Source organism: Taudactylus pleione, unplaced genomic scaffold (assembly GCF_031769625.1).
Source record: "Taudactylus pleione unplaced genomic scaffold, aTauple2 ptg001987l, whole genome shotgun sequence".
NCBI classification, from domain to species: Eukaryota; Metazoa; Chordata; class Amphibia; order Anura; family Myobatrachidae; genus Taudactylus; species Taudactylus pleione.
In genome coordinates this window covers 1,196,731-1,214,817 of record NW_028286383.1, presented here as the reverse complement: position 1 = coordinate 1,214,817, position 18,087 = coordinate 1,196,731, and the positions used below count along the sequence as shown (strand labels likewise).

Genomic DNA, 18,087 nt, shown 5'->3' with positions numbered 1-18,087 from the left:
ATAGAATGAGCTGCAGGCTGTGTGTGTGTATAAGGTGTATAGAATGAGCTGCAGGCTGTGTGTGTATAAGGTGTATAGAATGAGCTGCAGGCTGTGTGTGTGTGTGTGTGTATAAGGTGTATAGAATGAGCTGCAGGCTGTGTGTATAAGGTGTATAGAATGAGCTGCAGGCTATGTGTGTGTGTATAAGGTGTATAGAATGAGCTGCAGGCTATGTGTGTGTATAAGGTGTATAGAATGAGCTGCAGGCTGTGTGTGTGTATAAGGTGTATAGAATGAGCTGCAGGCTGTGTGTGTATAAGGTGTATAGAATGAGCTGCAGGCTGTGTGTGTGTGTATAAGGTGTATAGAATGAGCTGCATTCTGTGTGTGTGTGTATAAGGTGTATAGAATGAGCTGCAGGCTGTGTGTATAAGGTGTATAGAATGAGCTGCAGGCTGTGTGTGTGTATAAGGTGTATAGAATGAGCTGCAGGCTGTGTGTGTATACGATGTATAGAATGAGCTGCAGGCTGTGTGTGTGTGTATAAGGTGTATAGAATGAGCTGCAGGCTGTGTGTGTGTGTATAAGGTGTATAGAATGAGCTGCAGGCTGTGTGTATAAGGTGTATAGAATGAGCTGCAGGCTGTGTGTGTGTGTATAAGGTGTATAGAATGATCTGCAGGCTGTGTGTGTATAAGGTGTATAGAATGAGCTGCAGGCTGTGTGTGTGTATAAGGTGTATAGAATGAGCTGCAGGCTGTGTGTGTGTATAAGGTGTATAGAATGAGCTGCAGGCTGTGTGTGTGTGTATAAGGTGTATAGAATGAGCTGCAGGCTGTCTGTGTGTATATAAGGTGTATAGAATGAGCTGCAGGCTGTGTGTGTTTGTGTGTATAAGGTGTATAATATGAGCTGCAGGCTGTGTGTGTGTGTGTATAAGGTGTATAGAATGAGCTGCAGGCTGTGTGTATCAGGTGTATAGAATGAGCTGCAGGCTGTGTGTGTGTGTGTATATAAGGTGTATAGAATGATCTGCAGGCTGTGTGTGTATAAGGTGTATAGAATGAGCTGCAGGCTGTGTGTGTATAAGGTGTATAGAATGAGCAGCAGGCGTGGTGTGGGTATAAGGTGTATAGAATGAGCTGCAGGCTGTGTGTGTATAAGGTGTATAGAATGACCTGCAGGCTGTGTGTGTGTATAAGATGTATAGAATGAGCTGCAGGCTGTGTGTGTGTATAAGGTGTATAGAATGAGCTGCAGGCTGTGTGTGTGTATAAGGTGTATAGAATGAGCTGCAGGCTATGTGTGTGTGTGTGTGTATAAGGTGTATAGAATGAGCTGCAGGCTATGTGTGTGTGTGTATAAGGTGTATAGAATGAGCTGCAGGCTATGTGTGTGTGTGTGTATAAGGTGTATAGAATGAGCTGCAGGCTATGTGTGTGTGTGTAAGGTGCATAGAATGAGCTGCAGGCTATGTGTGTGTGTATAAGGTGTATAGAATGAGCTGCAGGCTGTGTGTGGGTATAAGGTGTATAGAATGAGCTGCAGGCTGTGTGTGGGTATAAGGTGTATAGAATGAGCTGCAGGCTGTGTGTTTATAAGGTGTATAGAATGAGCTGCAGGCTATGTGTGTGTGTATAAGGTGTATAGAATGAGCTGCAGGCTATGTGTGTGTGTGTGTAAGGTGTATAGAATGAGCTGCAGGCTATGTGTGTGTGTATATAAGATGTATAGAATGAGCTGCAGGCTGTGTGTGTATAAGGTTTATAGAATGAGCTGCAGGCTGTGTGTGTATAAGGTGTATAGAATGAGCTGCAGGCTGTGTGTGTATTAGGTGTATAGAATGATCTGCAGGCTGTGTGTGTGTTTATAAGGTGTATAGAATGAGCTGCAGGCTGTGTGTTTATAAGGTGTATAGAATGAGCTGCAGGCTATGTGTGTGTGTATAAGGTGTATAGAATGAGCTGCAGGCTATGTGTGTGTGTGTGTATAAGGTGTATAGAATGAGCTGCAGGCTATGTGTGTGTGTATATAAGATGTATAGAATGAGCTGCAGGTTGTGTGTTTGTATAAGGTGTATAGAAAGAGCTGCAGGCTGTGTGTGTGTATAAGGTGTATAGAATGAGCTGCAGGCTGTGTGTTTATAAGGTGTATAGAATGAGCTGCAGGCTATGTGTGTGTGTGTGTGTATAAGGTGTATAGAATGAGCTGCAGGCTATGTGTGTGTGTATATAAAATGTATAGAATGAGCTGCAGGCTCTGTGTGTGTATAAGGTGTATAGAATGAGCTGCAGGCTGTGTGTGTGTATAAGGTGTATAGAATGAGCTGCAGGCTATGTGTGTGTGTGTATAAGGTGTATAGAATGAGCTGCAGGCTGTGTGTGTGTATATAAGGTGTATAGAATGAGCTGCAGGCTATGTGTGTGTATAAGTTGTATAGAATGAGCTGCAGGCTGTGTGTGTGTGTATAAGGTGTATAGAATGAGCTGCAGGCTATGTGTGTGTGTGTATAAGGTTTATAGAATGAGCTGCAGACTGTGTGTAAATAAGGTGTATATATAATGACCTGCAGGCTGTATGTGTGTATAAGTTGTATAGAATGAGCTGCAGGCTGTGTGTGTGTGTATAAGGTGTATAGAATGAGCTGCAGGCTGTGTGTGTGTGTATAAGGTGTATAGAATGAGCTGCAGGCTGTGTGTGTGTATATAAGGTGTATAGAATGAGCTGTAGGCTTTGTGTGTGTATAAGGTGTATAGAATGAGCTGCAGGCTGTGTGTGTGTATAAGGTGTATAGAATGAGCTGCAGGCTATGTTTGTATATAAGGTGTATAGAATGAGCTGCAGGCTGTGTGTGTATAAGGTGTATAGGATGAGCTGCAGGCTGTGTGTGTATAAGGTGTATAGGATGAGCTGCAGGCTGTGTGTGTGTATAAGGTGTATAGAATGAGCTGCAGGCTGTGTGTGTATAAGGTGTATAGAATGAGCTGCAGGCTGTGTGTGTATAAGGTGTATAGAATGAGCTGCAGGCTGTGTGTGTGTATAAGGTGTATAGAATGAGCTGCAGGCTGTGTGTGTGTATAAGGTGTATAGAATGAGCTGCAGGCTGTGTGTGTATAAGGTGTATAGAATGAGCTGCAGGCTGTGTGTGTATAAGCTGTATAGAATGAGCTGCAGGCTGTGTGTGTATATTTAAGGTGTATAGAATGAGCTGTAGGCTGTGTGTGTGTATAAGGTGTATAGAATATGCTGCAGGCTATGTGTGTGCATAAGGTGTATAGAATGAGCTGCAGGCTATGTGTTTGGATAACGTGTATAGGATGAGCTGCAGGCTGAATGTGTATAAGGTGTATAGAATGAGCTGCAGGCTATGTGTTTGTATAACGTGTATAGGATGAGCTGCAGGCTGTGTGTGTGTGTATAAGGTGTATAGAATGAGCTGCAGGCTGTGTGTGTGTATAAGGTGTATAGAATGAGCTGCAGGCTGTGTGTGTATAAGGTGTATAGAATGAGCTGCAGGCTGTGTGTGTGTGTGTGTATAAGGTGTATCGAATGAGCTGCAGGCTGTGTGTGTGTATAAGGTGTATAGAATGAGCTGCAGGCAGTGTGTGTGTATATAAGGTGTATAGAATGAGCTGTAGGCTGTGTGTGTGTACAAGGTGTATAGAATGAGCTGCAGGCTGTGTGTGTGTGTATAAGGTGTATAGAATGAGCTGCAGGCTGTGTGTGTGTATAAGGTGTATAGAATGAGCTGCAGGCTGTGTGTGTGTGTATAAGGTGTATAGAATGAGCTGCAGGCTGTGTATATATTAGGTGTATAGAATGAGCTGCAGGCTGTGTGTGTGTGTGTGTATAAGGTGTATAGAATGAGCTGCAGGCTGTGTGTGTATAAGGTGTATAGAATGAGCTGCAGGCTGTGTGTGTGTATAAGGTGTATAGAATGAGCTGCAGGCTGTGTGTGTGTATAAGGTGTACAGAATGATCTGCAGGCTGTGTGTGTATAAGGTGTATAGAATGAGCTGCAGGCTGTGTGTGTGTGTATAAGGTGTATAGAATGAGCTGCAGGCTGTGTGTGTGTATAAGGTGTATAGAATGGCCTGCAGGCTGTGTGTTTGTATAAGGTGTATAGAATGAGCTGCAGGCTGTGTGTGTGTATATAAGGTGTATAGAATGAGCTGCAGGCTGTGGGTGTATAAGGTGTACAGAATGAGCTGCAGGCTATGTGTGTATAAGGTGTATAGAATGAGCTGCAGGCTGTGTGTGTATAAGGTGTATAGAATGAGCTGCAGGCTGTGTGTGTGTATATAAGGTGTATAGAATGACCTGCAGGCTGTGTGTGTATAAGGTGTATAGAATGAGCTGCAGGCTGTGTGTGTGTATAAGGTGTATAGAATGACCTGCAGGCTGTGTGTGTATAAGGTGTATAGAATGAGCTGCAGGCTGTGTGTGTGTGTATAAGGTGTATAGAATGAGCTGCAGGCTGTGTGTGTATAAAAGGTGTATAGAATGAGCTGCAGGCTGTGTGTGTGTGTATAAGTTGTATAGAATGAGCTGCAGGCTGTGTGTGTGTATAAGGTGTATAGAATGAGCTGCAGGCTGTGTGTGTGTGTATAAGGTGTATAGAATAAGCTGCAGGCTATGTGTATAAGGTGTATAGAATGAGCTGCAGGCTGTGTGTGTGTATATAAGGTGTATAGAATGAGCTGCAGGCTATGTGTGTGTATAAGGTGTATAGAATGAGCTGCAGGCTATGTGTGTGTATAAGGTGTATAGAATGATCTGCAGGCTGTGTGTGTATAAGGTGTATAGAATGAGCTGCAGGCTGTGTGTGTGTGTATAAGGTGTATAGAATGAGCTGCAGGCTGTGTGTGTGTATAAGGTGTATAGAATGAGCTGAAGGCTGTGTGTGTGTGTGTGTATAAGGTGTATAGAATGATCTGAAGGCTGTGTGTATAAGGTGTATAGAATGAGCTGCAGGCTGTGTGTGTGTGTGTGTGTGTGTGTGTGTGTGTGTGTGTGTGTGTGTGTGTGTGTGTATAAGGTGTATAGAATGATCTGCAGGCTCTGTGTGTATAAGGTGTATAGAATGAGCTGCAGGCTGTGTGTGTGTGTATAAGGTGTATAGAATGAGCTGCAGGCTGTGTGTGTGTATAAGGTGTATAGAATGAGCTGCAGGCTGTGTGTGTGTGTATAAGGTGTATAGAATGAGCTGCAGGCTGTGTGTATAAGGTGTATAGAATGAGCTGCAGGCTGTGTGTGTGTATAAGGTGTATAGAATGAGCTGCAGGCTGTGTGTGTGTATATAAGGTGTATAGAATGAGCTGCAGGCTGTGTGTGTGTATATAAGGTTTATAGAATGAGCTGCAGGCTGTGTATAAGGTGTATAGAATGATCTGCAGGCTGTGTTTGTGTATAAGGTGTATAGAATGAGCTGCAGGCTGTGTGTGTGTATAAGGTGTATAGAATGAGCTGCAGGCTGTGTGTGTATAAGGTATATAGAATGTGCTGCAGGCTGTGTGTGTATATAAGGTTTATAGAATGAGCTGCAGGCTGTGTGTGTATAAGGTATATAGAATGTGCTGCAGGCTGTGTGTGTGTATAAGGTTTATAGAATGAGCTGCAGGTTATGTCTGTGTATAAGGTGTATAGAATGAGCTGCAGGCTATGTGTGTATAAGGTGTATAGAATGATCTGCAGGCTGTGTGTGTATAAGGTGTATAGAATGAGCTGCAGGCTTTGTGTGTGTGTATAAGGTGTATAGAATGAGCTGCAGGCTGTGTGTGTTTGTATAAGGTGTATAGAATGAGCTGCAGGCTGTGTGTGTGTGCATAAGGTGTATAGAATGAGCTGCAGGCTGTGTGTGTGTGTGTATAAGGTGTATAGAATGAGCTGCAGGCTGTGTGTGTGTGTATAAGGTGTATAGAATGAGCTGCAGGCTGTGTGTGTGTGTGTATAAGGTGTATAGAATGAGCTGCAGGCTGTGTGTGTGTGTATAAGGTGTATAGAATGAGCTGCAGGCTGTGTGTATCAGGTGTATAGAATGAGCTGCAGGCTGTGTGTGTGTATAAGGTGTATAGAATGAGCTGCAGGCTATGTGTGTGTATAAGGTGTATAGAATGAGCTGCAGGCTGTGTGTGTGTGTATAAGGTGTATAGAATGAGCTGCAGGCTGTGTGTGTGTATATAAGGTGTATAGAATGAGCTGCAGGCTGTGTGTGTGTATAAGGTGTATAGAATGAGCTGCAGGCTGTGTGTGTCAGGTGTATAGAATGAGCTGCAGGCTGTGTGTGTGTATAAGGTGTATAGAATGAGCTGCAGGCTATGTGTGTGTATAAGGTGTATAGAATGAGCTGCAGGCTGTGTGTGTGTGTGTGTGTGTATGTATAAGGTGTATAGAATGAGCTGCAGGCTGTGTGTGTGTGTATAAGGTGTATAGAATGAGCTGCAGGCTGTGTGTGTGTGTATAAGGTGTATAGAATGAGCTGCATTCTATGTGTGTGTGTGTGTATATATAAGGTGTATAGAATGAGCTGCAGGCTGTGTGTATAAGGTGTATAGAATGAGCTGCAGGCTGTGTGTGTGTATAAGGTGTATAGAATGAGCTGCAGGCTGTGTGTGTGTATATAAGGTTTATAGAATGAGCTGCAGGCTGTGTATAAGGTGTATAGAATGAGCTGCAGGCTGTGTGTGTGTATAAGGTGTATAGAATGAGCTGCAGGCTGTGTGTGTATAAGGTATATAGAATGTGCTGCAGGCTGTGTGTGTGTATAAGGTTTATAGAATGAGCTGCAGGCTGTGTGTGTATAAGGTATATAGAATGTGCTGCAGGCTGTGTGTGTGTATAAGGTTTATAGAATGAGCTGCAGGTTATGTGTGTGTATAAGGTGTATAGAATGAGCTGCAGGCTTTGTGTGTGTGTATAAGGTGTATAGAATGAGCTGCAGGCTGTGTGTGTTTGTATAAGGTGTATAGAATGAGCTGCAGGCTGTGTGTGTGTGCATAAGGTGTATAGAATGAGCTGCAGGCTGTGTGTGTGTGTGTATAAGGTGTATAGAATGAGCTGCAGGCTGTGTGTGTGTGTGTATAAGGTGTAAAGAATGAGCTGCAGGCTGTGTGTATTAGGTGTATAGAATCAGCTGCAGGCTGTGTGTGTGTATAAGGTGTATAGAATGAGCTGCAGGCTATGTGTGTGTACAATATGTACAGAATGAGCTGCAGGCTGTCTGTGTGTTTGTATAAGGTGTATAGAATGTGATGCAGGCTGTGTGTGTGTATATGGTGTATAGAATGAGCTGCAGGCTGTGTGTGTATAAGGTGTATAGAATGAGCTGCAGGCTGTGTGTGTATTAGGTGTATAGAATGATCTGCAGGCTATGTGTGTGTTTATAAGGTGTATAGAATGAGCTGCAGGCTGTGTGTGTATAAGGTGTATAGAATGAGCTGCAGGCTGTGTGTGTATAATGTGTATAGGATGAGCTGCAGGCTGTGTGTGTATAAGGTGTATATAATGAGCTGCAGGCTGTGTGTGTGTATAAGGTGTATAGAATGAGCTGCAGGCTGTGTGTGTATAAGGTGTATAGAATGAGCTGCAGGCTGTGTGTGTATAAGGTGTATAGAATGTGCTGCAGGCTGTGTGTGTGTATATGGTGTATAGAATGAGCTGCAGGCTGTGTGTGTATAATGTGTATAGGATGAGCTGCAGGCTGTGTGTGTATAAGGTGTATATAATGAGCTGCAGGCTGTGTGTGTGTATAAGGTGTATAGAATGAGCTGCAGGCTGTGTGTGTATAAGGTGTATAGAATGAGCTGCAGGCTGTGTGTGTATAAGGTGTATAGAATGTGATGCAGGCTGTGTGTGTGTATATGGTGTATAGAATGAGCTGCAGGCTGTGTGTGTATAAGGTGTATAGAATGAGCTGCAGGCTGTGTGTGTATTAGGTGTATAGAATGATCTGCAGGCTATGTGTGTGTTTATAAGGTGTATAGAATGATCTGCAGGCTGTGTGTGTATAAGGTGTATAGAATGATCTGCAGGCTGTGTGTGTGTATAAGGTGTATAGAATGAGCTGCAGGCTGTGTGTGTATAAGGTGTATAGAATGAGCTGCAGGCTGTGTGTGTATAAGGTGTATAGAATAAGCTGCAGGCTGTGTGTGTGTATAACGTGTATAGAATGAGCTGCAGGCTGTGTGTGTATAAGGTATATAGAATAAGCTGCAGGCTGTGTGTGTATTAGGTGTATAGAATGAGCTGCAGGCTGTGTGTGTATAAGGTGTATAGAATGAGCTGCAGGCTGTGTGTGTATAAGGTGTATAGAATGAGCTGCAGGCTGTGTGTGTGTATAAGGTGTATAGAATGAGCTGCAGGCTGTGTGTGTATAAGGTGTATAGAATGAGCTGCAGGCTGTGTGTGTATAAGGTGTATAGAATAAGCTACAGGCTGTGTGTGTGTATAACGTGTATAGAATGAGCTGCAGGCTGTGTGTGTATAAGGTGTATAGAATAAGCTGCAGGCTGTGTGTGTATTAGGTGTATAGAATGAGCTGCAGGCTGTGTGTGTATAAGGTGTATAGAATGAGCTGCAGGCTGTGTGTGTATAAGGTGTATAGAATGAGCTGCAGGCTGTGTGTGTGTATAAGGTGTATAGAATGATCTGCAGGCTGTGTGTGTATAAGGTGTATAGAATGAGCTGCAGGCTGTGTGTGTATAAGGTGTATAGAATGAGCTGCAGGCTGTGTGTGTGTGTATAAGGTGTATAGAATGAGCTGCAGGCTGTGTGTGTGTATAAGGTGTATAGAATGAGCTGCAGGCTGTGTGTGTGTATAAGGTGTATAGAATGACCTGCAGGCTGTGTGTGTGTATAAGGTGTATAGAATGAGCTGCAGGCAGTATGTGTGTATATAAGGTGTATAGAATGAGCTGCAGGCTGTGGGTGTATAAGGTGTATAGAATGAGCTGTAGGCTATGTGTGTATAAGGTGTATAGAATGAGCTGCAGGCTGTGTGTGTATAAGGTGTATAGAATGAGCTGCAGGCTGTGTGTGTGTATATAAGGTGTATAGAATGAGCTGCAGGCTGTGTGTGTGTATAAGGTGTATAGAATGAGCTGCAGGCTGTGTTTGTGTATAAGGTGTATAGAATGACCTGCAGGCTGTGTGTGTATAAGGTGTATAGAATGAGCTGCAGGCTGTGTGTGTATTAGGTGTATAGAATGATCTGCAGGCTATGTGTGTGTTTATAAGGTGTATAAAATGATCTGCAGGCTGTGTGTGTATAAGGTGTATAGAATGATCTGCAGGCTGTGTGTGTGTATAAGGTGTATAGAATGAGCTGCAGGCTGTGTGTGTATAAGGTGTATAGAATGAGCTGCAGGCTGTGTGTGTATAAGGTGTATAGAATAAGCTGCAGGCTGTGTGTGTGTATAACGTGTATAGAATGAACTGCAGGCTGTGTGTGTATAAGGTATATAGAATAAGCTGCAGGCTGTGTGTGTATTAGGTGTATAGAATGAGCTGCAGGCTGTGTGTGTATAAGGTGTATAGAATGAGCTGCAGGCTGTGTGTGTATAAGGTGTATAGAATGAGCTGCAGGCTGTGTGTGTGTATAAGGTGTATAGAATGAGCTGCAGGCTGTGTGTGTGTATAAGGTGTATAGAATGAGCTGCAGGCTGTGTGTGTATAAGGTGTATAGAATGAGCTGCAGGCTGTGTGTGTATAAGGTGTATAGAATAAGCTGCAGGCTGTGTGTGTGTATAACGTGTATAGAATGAGCTGCAGGCTGTGTGTGTGTATAAGGTGTATAGAATAAGCTGCAGGCTGTGTGTGTATTAGGTGTATAGAATGAGCTGCAGGCTGTGTGTGTATAAGGTGTATAGAATGAGCTGCAGGCTGTGTGTGTATAAGGTGTATAGAATGAGCTGCAGGCTGTGTGTGTGTGTATAAGGTGTATAGAATGATCTGCAGGCTGTGTGTGTATAAGGTGTATAGAATGAGCTGCAGGCTGTGTGTGTATAAGGTGTATAGAATGAGCTGCAGGCTGTGTGTGTGTGTATAAGGTGTATAGAATGAGCTGCAGGCTGTGTGTGTGTATAAGGTGTATAGAATGAGCTGCAGGCTGTGTGTGTGTATAAGGTGTATAGAATGACCTGCAGGCTGTGTGTGTGTATAAGGTGTATAGAATGAGCTGCAGGCAGTATGTGTGTATATAAGGTGTATAGAATGAGCTGCAGGCTGTGGGTGTATAAGGTGTATAGAATGAGCTGTAGGCTATGTGTGTATAAGGTGTATAGAATGAGCTGCAGGCTGTGTGTGTATAAGGTGTATAGAATGAGCTGCAGGCTGTGTGTGTGTATATAAGGTGTATAGAATGAGCTGCAGGCTGTGTGTGTATAAGGTGTATAGAATGACCTGCAGGCTGTGTGTGTGTATAAAGTGTATAGAATGAGCTGCAGGCAGTGTGTGTGTGTATAAGGTGTATAGAATGAGCTGCAGGCTGTGTGTGTGTATAAAGTGTATAGAATGAGCTGCAGGCTGTGTGTGTGTGTATAAGGTGTATAGAATGAGCTGCAGGCTGTGTGTGTGTTTATAAGGTGTATAGAATGAGCTGCAGGCTATGTGTGTGTATAAGGTTTATAGAATGAGCTGCAGGCTGTGTGTGTGTATAAGGTGTATAGAATGAGCTGCAGGCTGTGTTTGTGTGTGTGTATAAGGTGTATAGAATGATCTGCAGGCTGTGTGTGTATAAGGTGTATAGAATGAGCTGCAGGCTGTGTGTGTGTGTATAAGGTGTATAGAATGAGCTGCAGGCTGTGTGTGTGTGTATAAGGTGTATAGAATGAGCTGCAGGCTGTGTGTGTGTGTATAAGGTGTATAGAATGAGCTGCAGGCTGTGTGTGTGTGTATAAGGTGTATAGAATGAGCTGCAGGATGTGTGTGTGTGTATAAGGTGTATAGAATGAGCTGCAGGATGTGTGTGTGTATAAGGTGTATAGAATGAGCTGCAGGCTGTGTGTATCAGGTGTATAGAATGAGCTGCAGGCTGTGTGTGTGTATAAGGTGTATAGAATGAGCTGCAGGCTATGTGTGTGTATAAGGTGTATAGAATGAGCTGCAGGCTGTGTGGGTGTGTATAAGGTGTATAGAATGAGCTGCAGGCTGTGTGCATAAGGTGTATAGAATGAGCTGCAGGCTGTGTTTGTGTGTGTGCATAAGGTGTATAGAATGAGCTGCAGGCTGTGTGTGTGTATATAAGGTGTATAGAATGAGCTGCAGGCTGTGTGTGTATTAGGTGTATAGAATGAGCTGCAGGCTGTGTGTGTATAAGGTATATAGAATGTGCTGCAGGCTGTGTGTGTATAAGGTGTATAGAATGAGCTGCAGGCTGTGTGTGTATAAGGTATATAGAATGTGCTGCAGGCTGTGTGTGTGTATAAGGTGTATAGAATGAGCTGCAGGCTATGTGTGTGTATAAGGTGTATAGAATGAGCTGCAGGCTATGTGTGTGTATAAGGTGTATGTAATGACCTGTAGGCTGTGTGTGTGTATAAGGTGTATAGAATGAGCTGCAGGCTATGTGTGTGTATAAGGTGTATAGAATGAGCTGCAGGCTGTGTGTGTGTATAAGGTGTATAGAATGATCTGCAGGCTATGTGTGTGTATAAGGTGTATAGAATGAGCTGCAGGCTATATGTGTGTATAAGGTGTATAGAATGAGCTGCAGGCTATGTGTGTGTGTGTATAAGGTGTATAGAATGAGCTGCAGGCTGTGTGTGTGTATAAGGTGTATAGAATGAGCTGCAGGCTGTGTGTGTATAAGGTGTATAGAATGAGCTGCAGGCTGTGTGTGTGTATAAGGTGTATAGAATGAGCTGCAGGCTGTGTGTGTGTGTGTGTGTATAAGGTGTATAGAATGAGCTGCAGGCTGTGTGTGTGTATATAAGGTGTATAGAATGAGCTGCAGGCTGTGGGTGTATAAGGTGTATAGAATGAGCTGCAGGCTGTGTGTGTGTGTATAAGGTGTATAGAATGAGCTGCAGGCTGTGTGTGTATAAGGTGTATAGAATGAGCTGCAGGCTGTGTGTGTGTATATATAAGGTGTATAGAATGAGCTGCAGGCTGTGAGTGTGTATAAGGTGTATAGAATGACCTGCAGGCTGTGTGTGTATAAGGTGTATAGAATGACCTGCAGGCTATGTGTGTGTGTATAAGGTGTATAGAATGACCTGCAGGCTGTGTGTGTATAAGGTGTATAGAATGAGCTGCAGGCTATGTGTGTGTGTATAAGGTGTATAGAATGAGCTGCAGGCTGTGTGTGTATAAGGTGTATAGAATGAGCTGCAGGCTGTGTGTGTGTATAAGGTGTATAGAATGAGCTGCAGGCTGTGTGTGTATATAAGGTGTATAGAATGAGCTGCAGGCTGTGTGTATAAGGTGTATAGAATGAGCTGCAGGCTGTGTGTATATAAGGTGTATAGAATGAGCTGCAGGCTGTGTGTGTATAAGGTGTATAGAATGAGCTGCAGGCTGTGTGTGTGTATAAGGTGTATAGAATGAGCTGCAGGCTGTGTGTGTGTATAAGGTGTATAGAATGAGCTGCAGGCTGTGTGTGTATAAGGTGTATAGAATGAGCTGCAGGCTGTGTGTGTGTATATAAGGTGTATAGAATGAGCTGCAGGCTATGTGTGTGTGTGTATAAGGTGTATAGAATGAGCTGCAGGCTGTGTGTGTATAAGGTGTATAGAATGAGCTGCAGGCTATGTGTGTATAAGGTGTATATGATGAGCTGCAGGCTGTGTGTGTATAAGGTGTATAGAATGAGCTGCAGGCTGTGTGTGTGTATAAGGTGTATAGAATGAGCTGCAGGCTGTGTGTGTGTATAAGGTGTATAGAATGAGCTGCAGGCTGTGTGTGTATAAGGTGTATAGAATGAGCTGCAGGCTATGTGTGTATAAGGTGTATATGATGAGCTGCAGGCTGTGTGTGTATAAGGTGTATAGAATGAGCTGCAGGCTGTGTGTGTGTATAAGGTGTATAGAATGAGCTGCAGGCTGTATGTGTGTATAAGGTGTATAGAATGAGCTGCAGGCTGTGTGTGTGTATATGGTGTATAGAATGAGCTGCAGGCTGTGTGTGTGTATATAAGGTGTATAGAATGAGCTGCAGGCTATGTGTGTGTATATAAGGTGTATAGAATGAGCTGCAGGCTATGTGTGTGTGTGTATAAGGTGTATAGAATGAGCTGCAGGCTGTGTGTGTGTGTATAAGGTGTATAGAATGAGCTGCAGGCTGTGTGTGTGTGTGTGTGTATAAGGTGTATAGAATGAGCTGCAGGCTGTGTGTGTGTGTGTGTATAAGGTGTATAGAATGAGCTGCAGGCTGTGTGTGTGTATAAGGTGTATAGAATGAGCTGCAGGCTGTGTGTGTGTATATAAGGTGTATAGAAGGTGTATAGAATGAGCTGCAGGCTGTGTGTGTATAAGGTGTATAGAATGAGCTGCAGGCTGTGTGTGTATAAGGTGTATAGAATGAGCTGCAGGCTGTGTGTGTATAAGGTGTATAGAATGAGCTGCAGGCTGTGTGTGTATAAGGTGTATAGAATGAGCAGCAGGCTGTGTGTGTGTGTATAAGGTGTATAGAATGAGCTGCAGGCTGTGTGTGTGTATATAAGGTGTATAGAATGAGCTGCAGGCTGTGTGTGTGTATAAGTTGTATGTAATGACCTGTAGGCTGTGTGTATAAGGTGAATATAACACATAAATGCATTCTTTATGTATATTGGGGCCTCATTCCCAAGATATTTCATTATGATATGCAATTATTCCAAAATACGGAATATTCCATTAACCAAAAGTCTCCTGGTCCCAAGTATTGTGGATATGGGAGACATACATACATACATTATATATATATATATATATATATATATATATATATATATATATATACATATACACACACACACACGCACACACATACTCACATACTTTTTTTATTTTATTTACTTTAAACCAGTATTTGTATGACTTACAGTATCTTCCAATATTTTAGGGAGAGGATTGCTGGTGTTATCTGGACCCAAGTGGTTCCAACATCGGAGGCTGCTGACTCCCGGGTTCCACTATGATGTCCTGAAACCCTATGTCAAGCTGACGTCTGACTCTACCGCAGTGATGCTGGTAACAATTATTGTGCTGACCTAGACCTTTAGTCACACTCAACATAATGTATTTCACCAGTGTAGCTCTCTAATAGGGGAATTCAATATGGAGCGAAAACTCCATTTTTTGCGTTAATATCACACCTATGATGTCATTATCGCAGGTTTTAGTTTTACACTGTATTCAATTTCAAAGACTTTTCGCAGGTTCGAAAAAAAACAGGGATAACTTTTCACCACGGAATAGGTGGCGAAAAAAAGTGCAGAATTGGGGTTTAGGTGTGCAGGCTTAAAAAAAATAGCCTGCGCCCCTGGGAATGACATTTTAAAAATAACGGTGTCAAAAAAAAAAAAAAATAGGGACACCCGAAAAAATTAATTTAAAAATTGGGGTAAAAAAAAAAAATATGGGAAAAAAGTGTTTAAAAATAGGGAAATAGGTTCAGGGCTATTCTGCAAGTATGTGGCAGGTGTATTCTAGAATAGGCTATTAGCGGCAGGTGTTTTCTAGAATAGGCTATTAGCGGCAGGTGTATTCTAGAATAGGCTATTAGCGGCAGGTGTATTGTAGAATAGGCTATTAGCGGCAGGTGTATTCTAGAATAGGCTATTAGCGGCAGGTGCATTCTAGAATAGGCTATTAGCGGCAGGTGCATTCTAGAATAGGCTATTAGCGGCAGGTGTATTCTAGAATAGGCTATTAGCGGCAGGTGTATTCTAGAATAGGCTATTAGCGGCAGGTGTATTCTAGAATAGGCTATTAGCGGCAGGTGCATAGTTGCAGAATTTTTAAAAACTTACTCTAGGGACATAAAAATATGCTAGTACCCATTTTCATGTACCCCCCAAAAAATGAAAAAAAATAACCTAAGTGCTCTTCTGCATCACTTCTTCAATGTTGGGAAAAAAACACCTGCTGCGGCTATTTAAATCCCCGACTTTCATTTGCAGGCTAAAACGGGGGTACCCATAGTGATCCCCCATGTTTTTACAACTTTAGGGGGGGTCCTACAATTTTTTTAAGGAAAATTTCGTAACTTTACGCAAATCCCACTTCGCAGGCTCTCGTTTTCGTTAGTTTCATATTGAATACGGGGATAAGCAGGCGTGCGCCCGATACTTTAACGCAGGTAAAAACTCCGATATGAAATGTAAACTTCGACAGCGAAGTTTACGTTTCATATTGAATTCCCCTCTAAGAGCCTTATGGGCCTATTCATCATCAGAGATGGGATGATTAAGTATCCAACCCACCACAAGTTGAGGCTGTGGACACCAAAAATCCAGAACAGTTCAATATGGCTTTTGAGTGGGGACATCTGCTCCGAAAAGCAGCTTTTCATGCAATTTCTAACACTGCGACTGAAGTAAAAGTGTTACTTAGCACTGCCGACCCAGCTGACTGAATGCATGATCTGAGATCACTCCCAGCAGCTGTGCTCATGCTGTAAGTGTGAAGGAGCGGAAGGGGTCTGATTGGATCCCTCTTTGAAATCCCAGGGGTCCAGGAACCATCATCTGAAAATGTCATCTGTTCCTGCAGGCAAACCCCAAAAACTTTCATTTCCAGAGTTTGCTGAACATTTGGCCCATAATTATTATAAATGGCCCAATAGTTAAAACATGCCGAAACTTGTTTTCCCACGTATGTAACTGGTCCATTTAGGATGATGAATAGGGTCCATTATTGCAGATGTAGTGTCTGTGCTCAGTCATGAAGACCAGGAGCTATTATGAACCAACCTGCAAATATCTGGCTTGATCAGATCCAAGTTATACCTGAGGTCTCTACCCAGGAACAGCATACAGTGTAGTAACTGAGGTTTGATTGGTTGTGGCATGAATTATAATCCTGGTGTTCAAACAAGAAATTGGAAGTCTTTTGTTGCAATGTACCTTTGTCTGCACACATGGCATTCCTCCAAGACCCTCCCTCGCAGTTTGGCAGGCATGATGATCTGTAACCCCCAGAGAAAGGAGCCAGAATCAAATGTCAACTCACACATCCGATGAAAGTTAGGACCCAGCATTGCATCCGTGTAGCAGCAGTGACAGAAATGCCCTTCCAAGGGTTAAAAAGGGACAAAGCGGTTGGTGGTCAGTTATAAAAGTGAATTTCTTTCCATATAAAATACTGATTGAACCATTTTACACCCCAAACCATGCTTAAGGCCTCCGGGTAGATCTGTGCAGAGTTACGTTCTGCCGTGGAGAAGGACCGAGATGCAAAGACTATTGGATGTTCCTGTCCATCCAGCCTAGTGTGCGACATAACAGCTCCAGTGCTGTAAGTTGAGGCATCACAGGCCACTCCAACAGGAAGCTGCAGGTCATAGTGGGTTAACACTATGTCTAACGTAATCAATTCCTTTGCCTGTGTAAAAGCATGCTCACAGTCCTTGAACTGCACCTATTTCTGACCCCACTGGAGCAACTGGTGTACGGAGTGCAGAGCTGTTACACACTTAGGCAAGAATCTACGGTAATTATTAATGAAACCCAAGAAGGAGCAAAGCTGTGATGTCACTTTTGGTGGGGTGTGGATTAAAAGATCTACAGTGAAAAGGTAGACAGTGTCTAGGTAGACATCAACTGGTAGACAGGCAACAGGTACAAAAGGTCGACATAGTCAAAAGGTTGACACAAAAATATATCACACTTTTTTCTAACACTAATCTACACCCTAGCCCTCCCTGTGGTGCCTAACCCTAACCATCCCTCCTAGTTACCGACCACTGGCGGAATGTCCCGCTGTCCCCATACACTAGTATCACAGATATCTCCTGCTTACCTTCCTCTCCCGGAATGGCCCGCTGTCCCCATACACTAGTATCACAGATATCTCCTGCTTACCTTCCTCTCCTGGAATGTCCCGCTGTCCTCATACACTAGTATCACAGATATCTCCTGCTAACCTTCCTCTCCCGGAATGTCCCGCTGTCCTCATACACTAGTATCACAAATATCTCCTGCTTACCTTTCTCTCACGGAATGGCCCACTGTCCCCATACACTAGTATCACAGATATCTCCTGCTTACCTTCTTCTCCCAGAATGGCCGCTGTCCTCATACACTAGTATCACAGATATCTCCTTCTTACCTTCCTCTCCCAGAATGGCCCGCTGTCCCCATACACTAGTATCACAGATATCTCCTGCTTACCTTCCTCTCCCAGAATGGCCCGCTGTCCTCATACACTAGTATCACAGATATCTCCTGCTTACCTTCCTCTCCCAGAATGGCCCGCTGTCCTCATACACTAGTATCACAGATATCTCCTGCTTACCTTCTTCTCCCAGAATGGCCGCTGTCCTCATACACTAGTATCACAGATATCTCCTCCTTACCTTTCTCTCCCAGAATGGCCGCTGTCCTCATACACTAGTATCACAGATATCTCCTGCTTACCTTCTTCTCCCAGAATGGCCGCTGTCCTCATACACTAGTATCACAGATATCTCCTCCTTACCTTCCTCTCCCGAATGTCCTGCTGTCCCCATACACTAGTATCACAGATATCTCCTGCTTACCTTCTTCACCCAGAATGGCCGCTGTCCCCATACACTAGTATCACAGATATTTCCTTCTTACCTTCCTCTCCCGGAATGGCCCGCTGTCCCCATACACTAGTATCACAGATATCTCCTGCTTACCTTCCTCTCCTGGAATGGCCGCTGTCCCCATACTGTACATTAGTATCACAGATATCTCCTACTTACCTTCCTCTCCCGGAATGGCCGCTGTCCCCATACACTAGTATCACAGATATCTCCTGCTTACCTTCTTCACCCAGAATGGCCGCTGTCCCCATACACTAGTATCACAGATGTCTCCTGCTTACCTTCCTCTCCCGGAATGTCCCGCTGTTCCCATACACTAGTATCACAGATGTCTCCTGCTTACCTCTCCCTCCCGGAATGTCCCGCTGTCCCCATACACTAGTATCACAGATATTTCCT

The 18,087-nt window shown here is 43.5% G+C and overlaps 1 protein-coding gene across 1 annotated transcript in view; it reads left to right on the top strand.

Moving 5' to 3' along the window:
• Positions 1 to 18,087, top strand: part of LOC148435882 (cytochrome P450 4B1-like) — a 337,638-nt gene that overhangs the window by 253,104 nt on the left and 66,447 nt on the right. Inside the window, exon 4 of the mRNA XM_088465384.1 lies at positions 14,020 to 14,147. Coding sequence (XP_088321510.1) covers positions 14,020 to 14,147 — 128 coding nt within the window. The remainder of the gene's footprint in view (positions 1 to 14,019; positions 14,148 to 18,087) is intronic.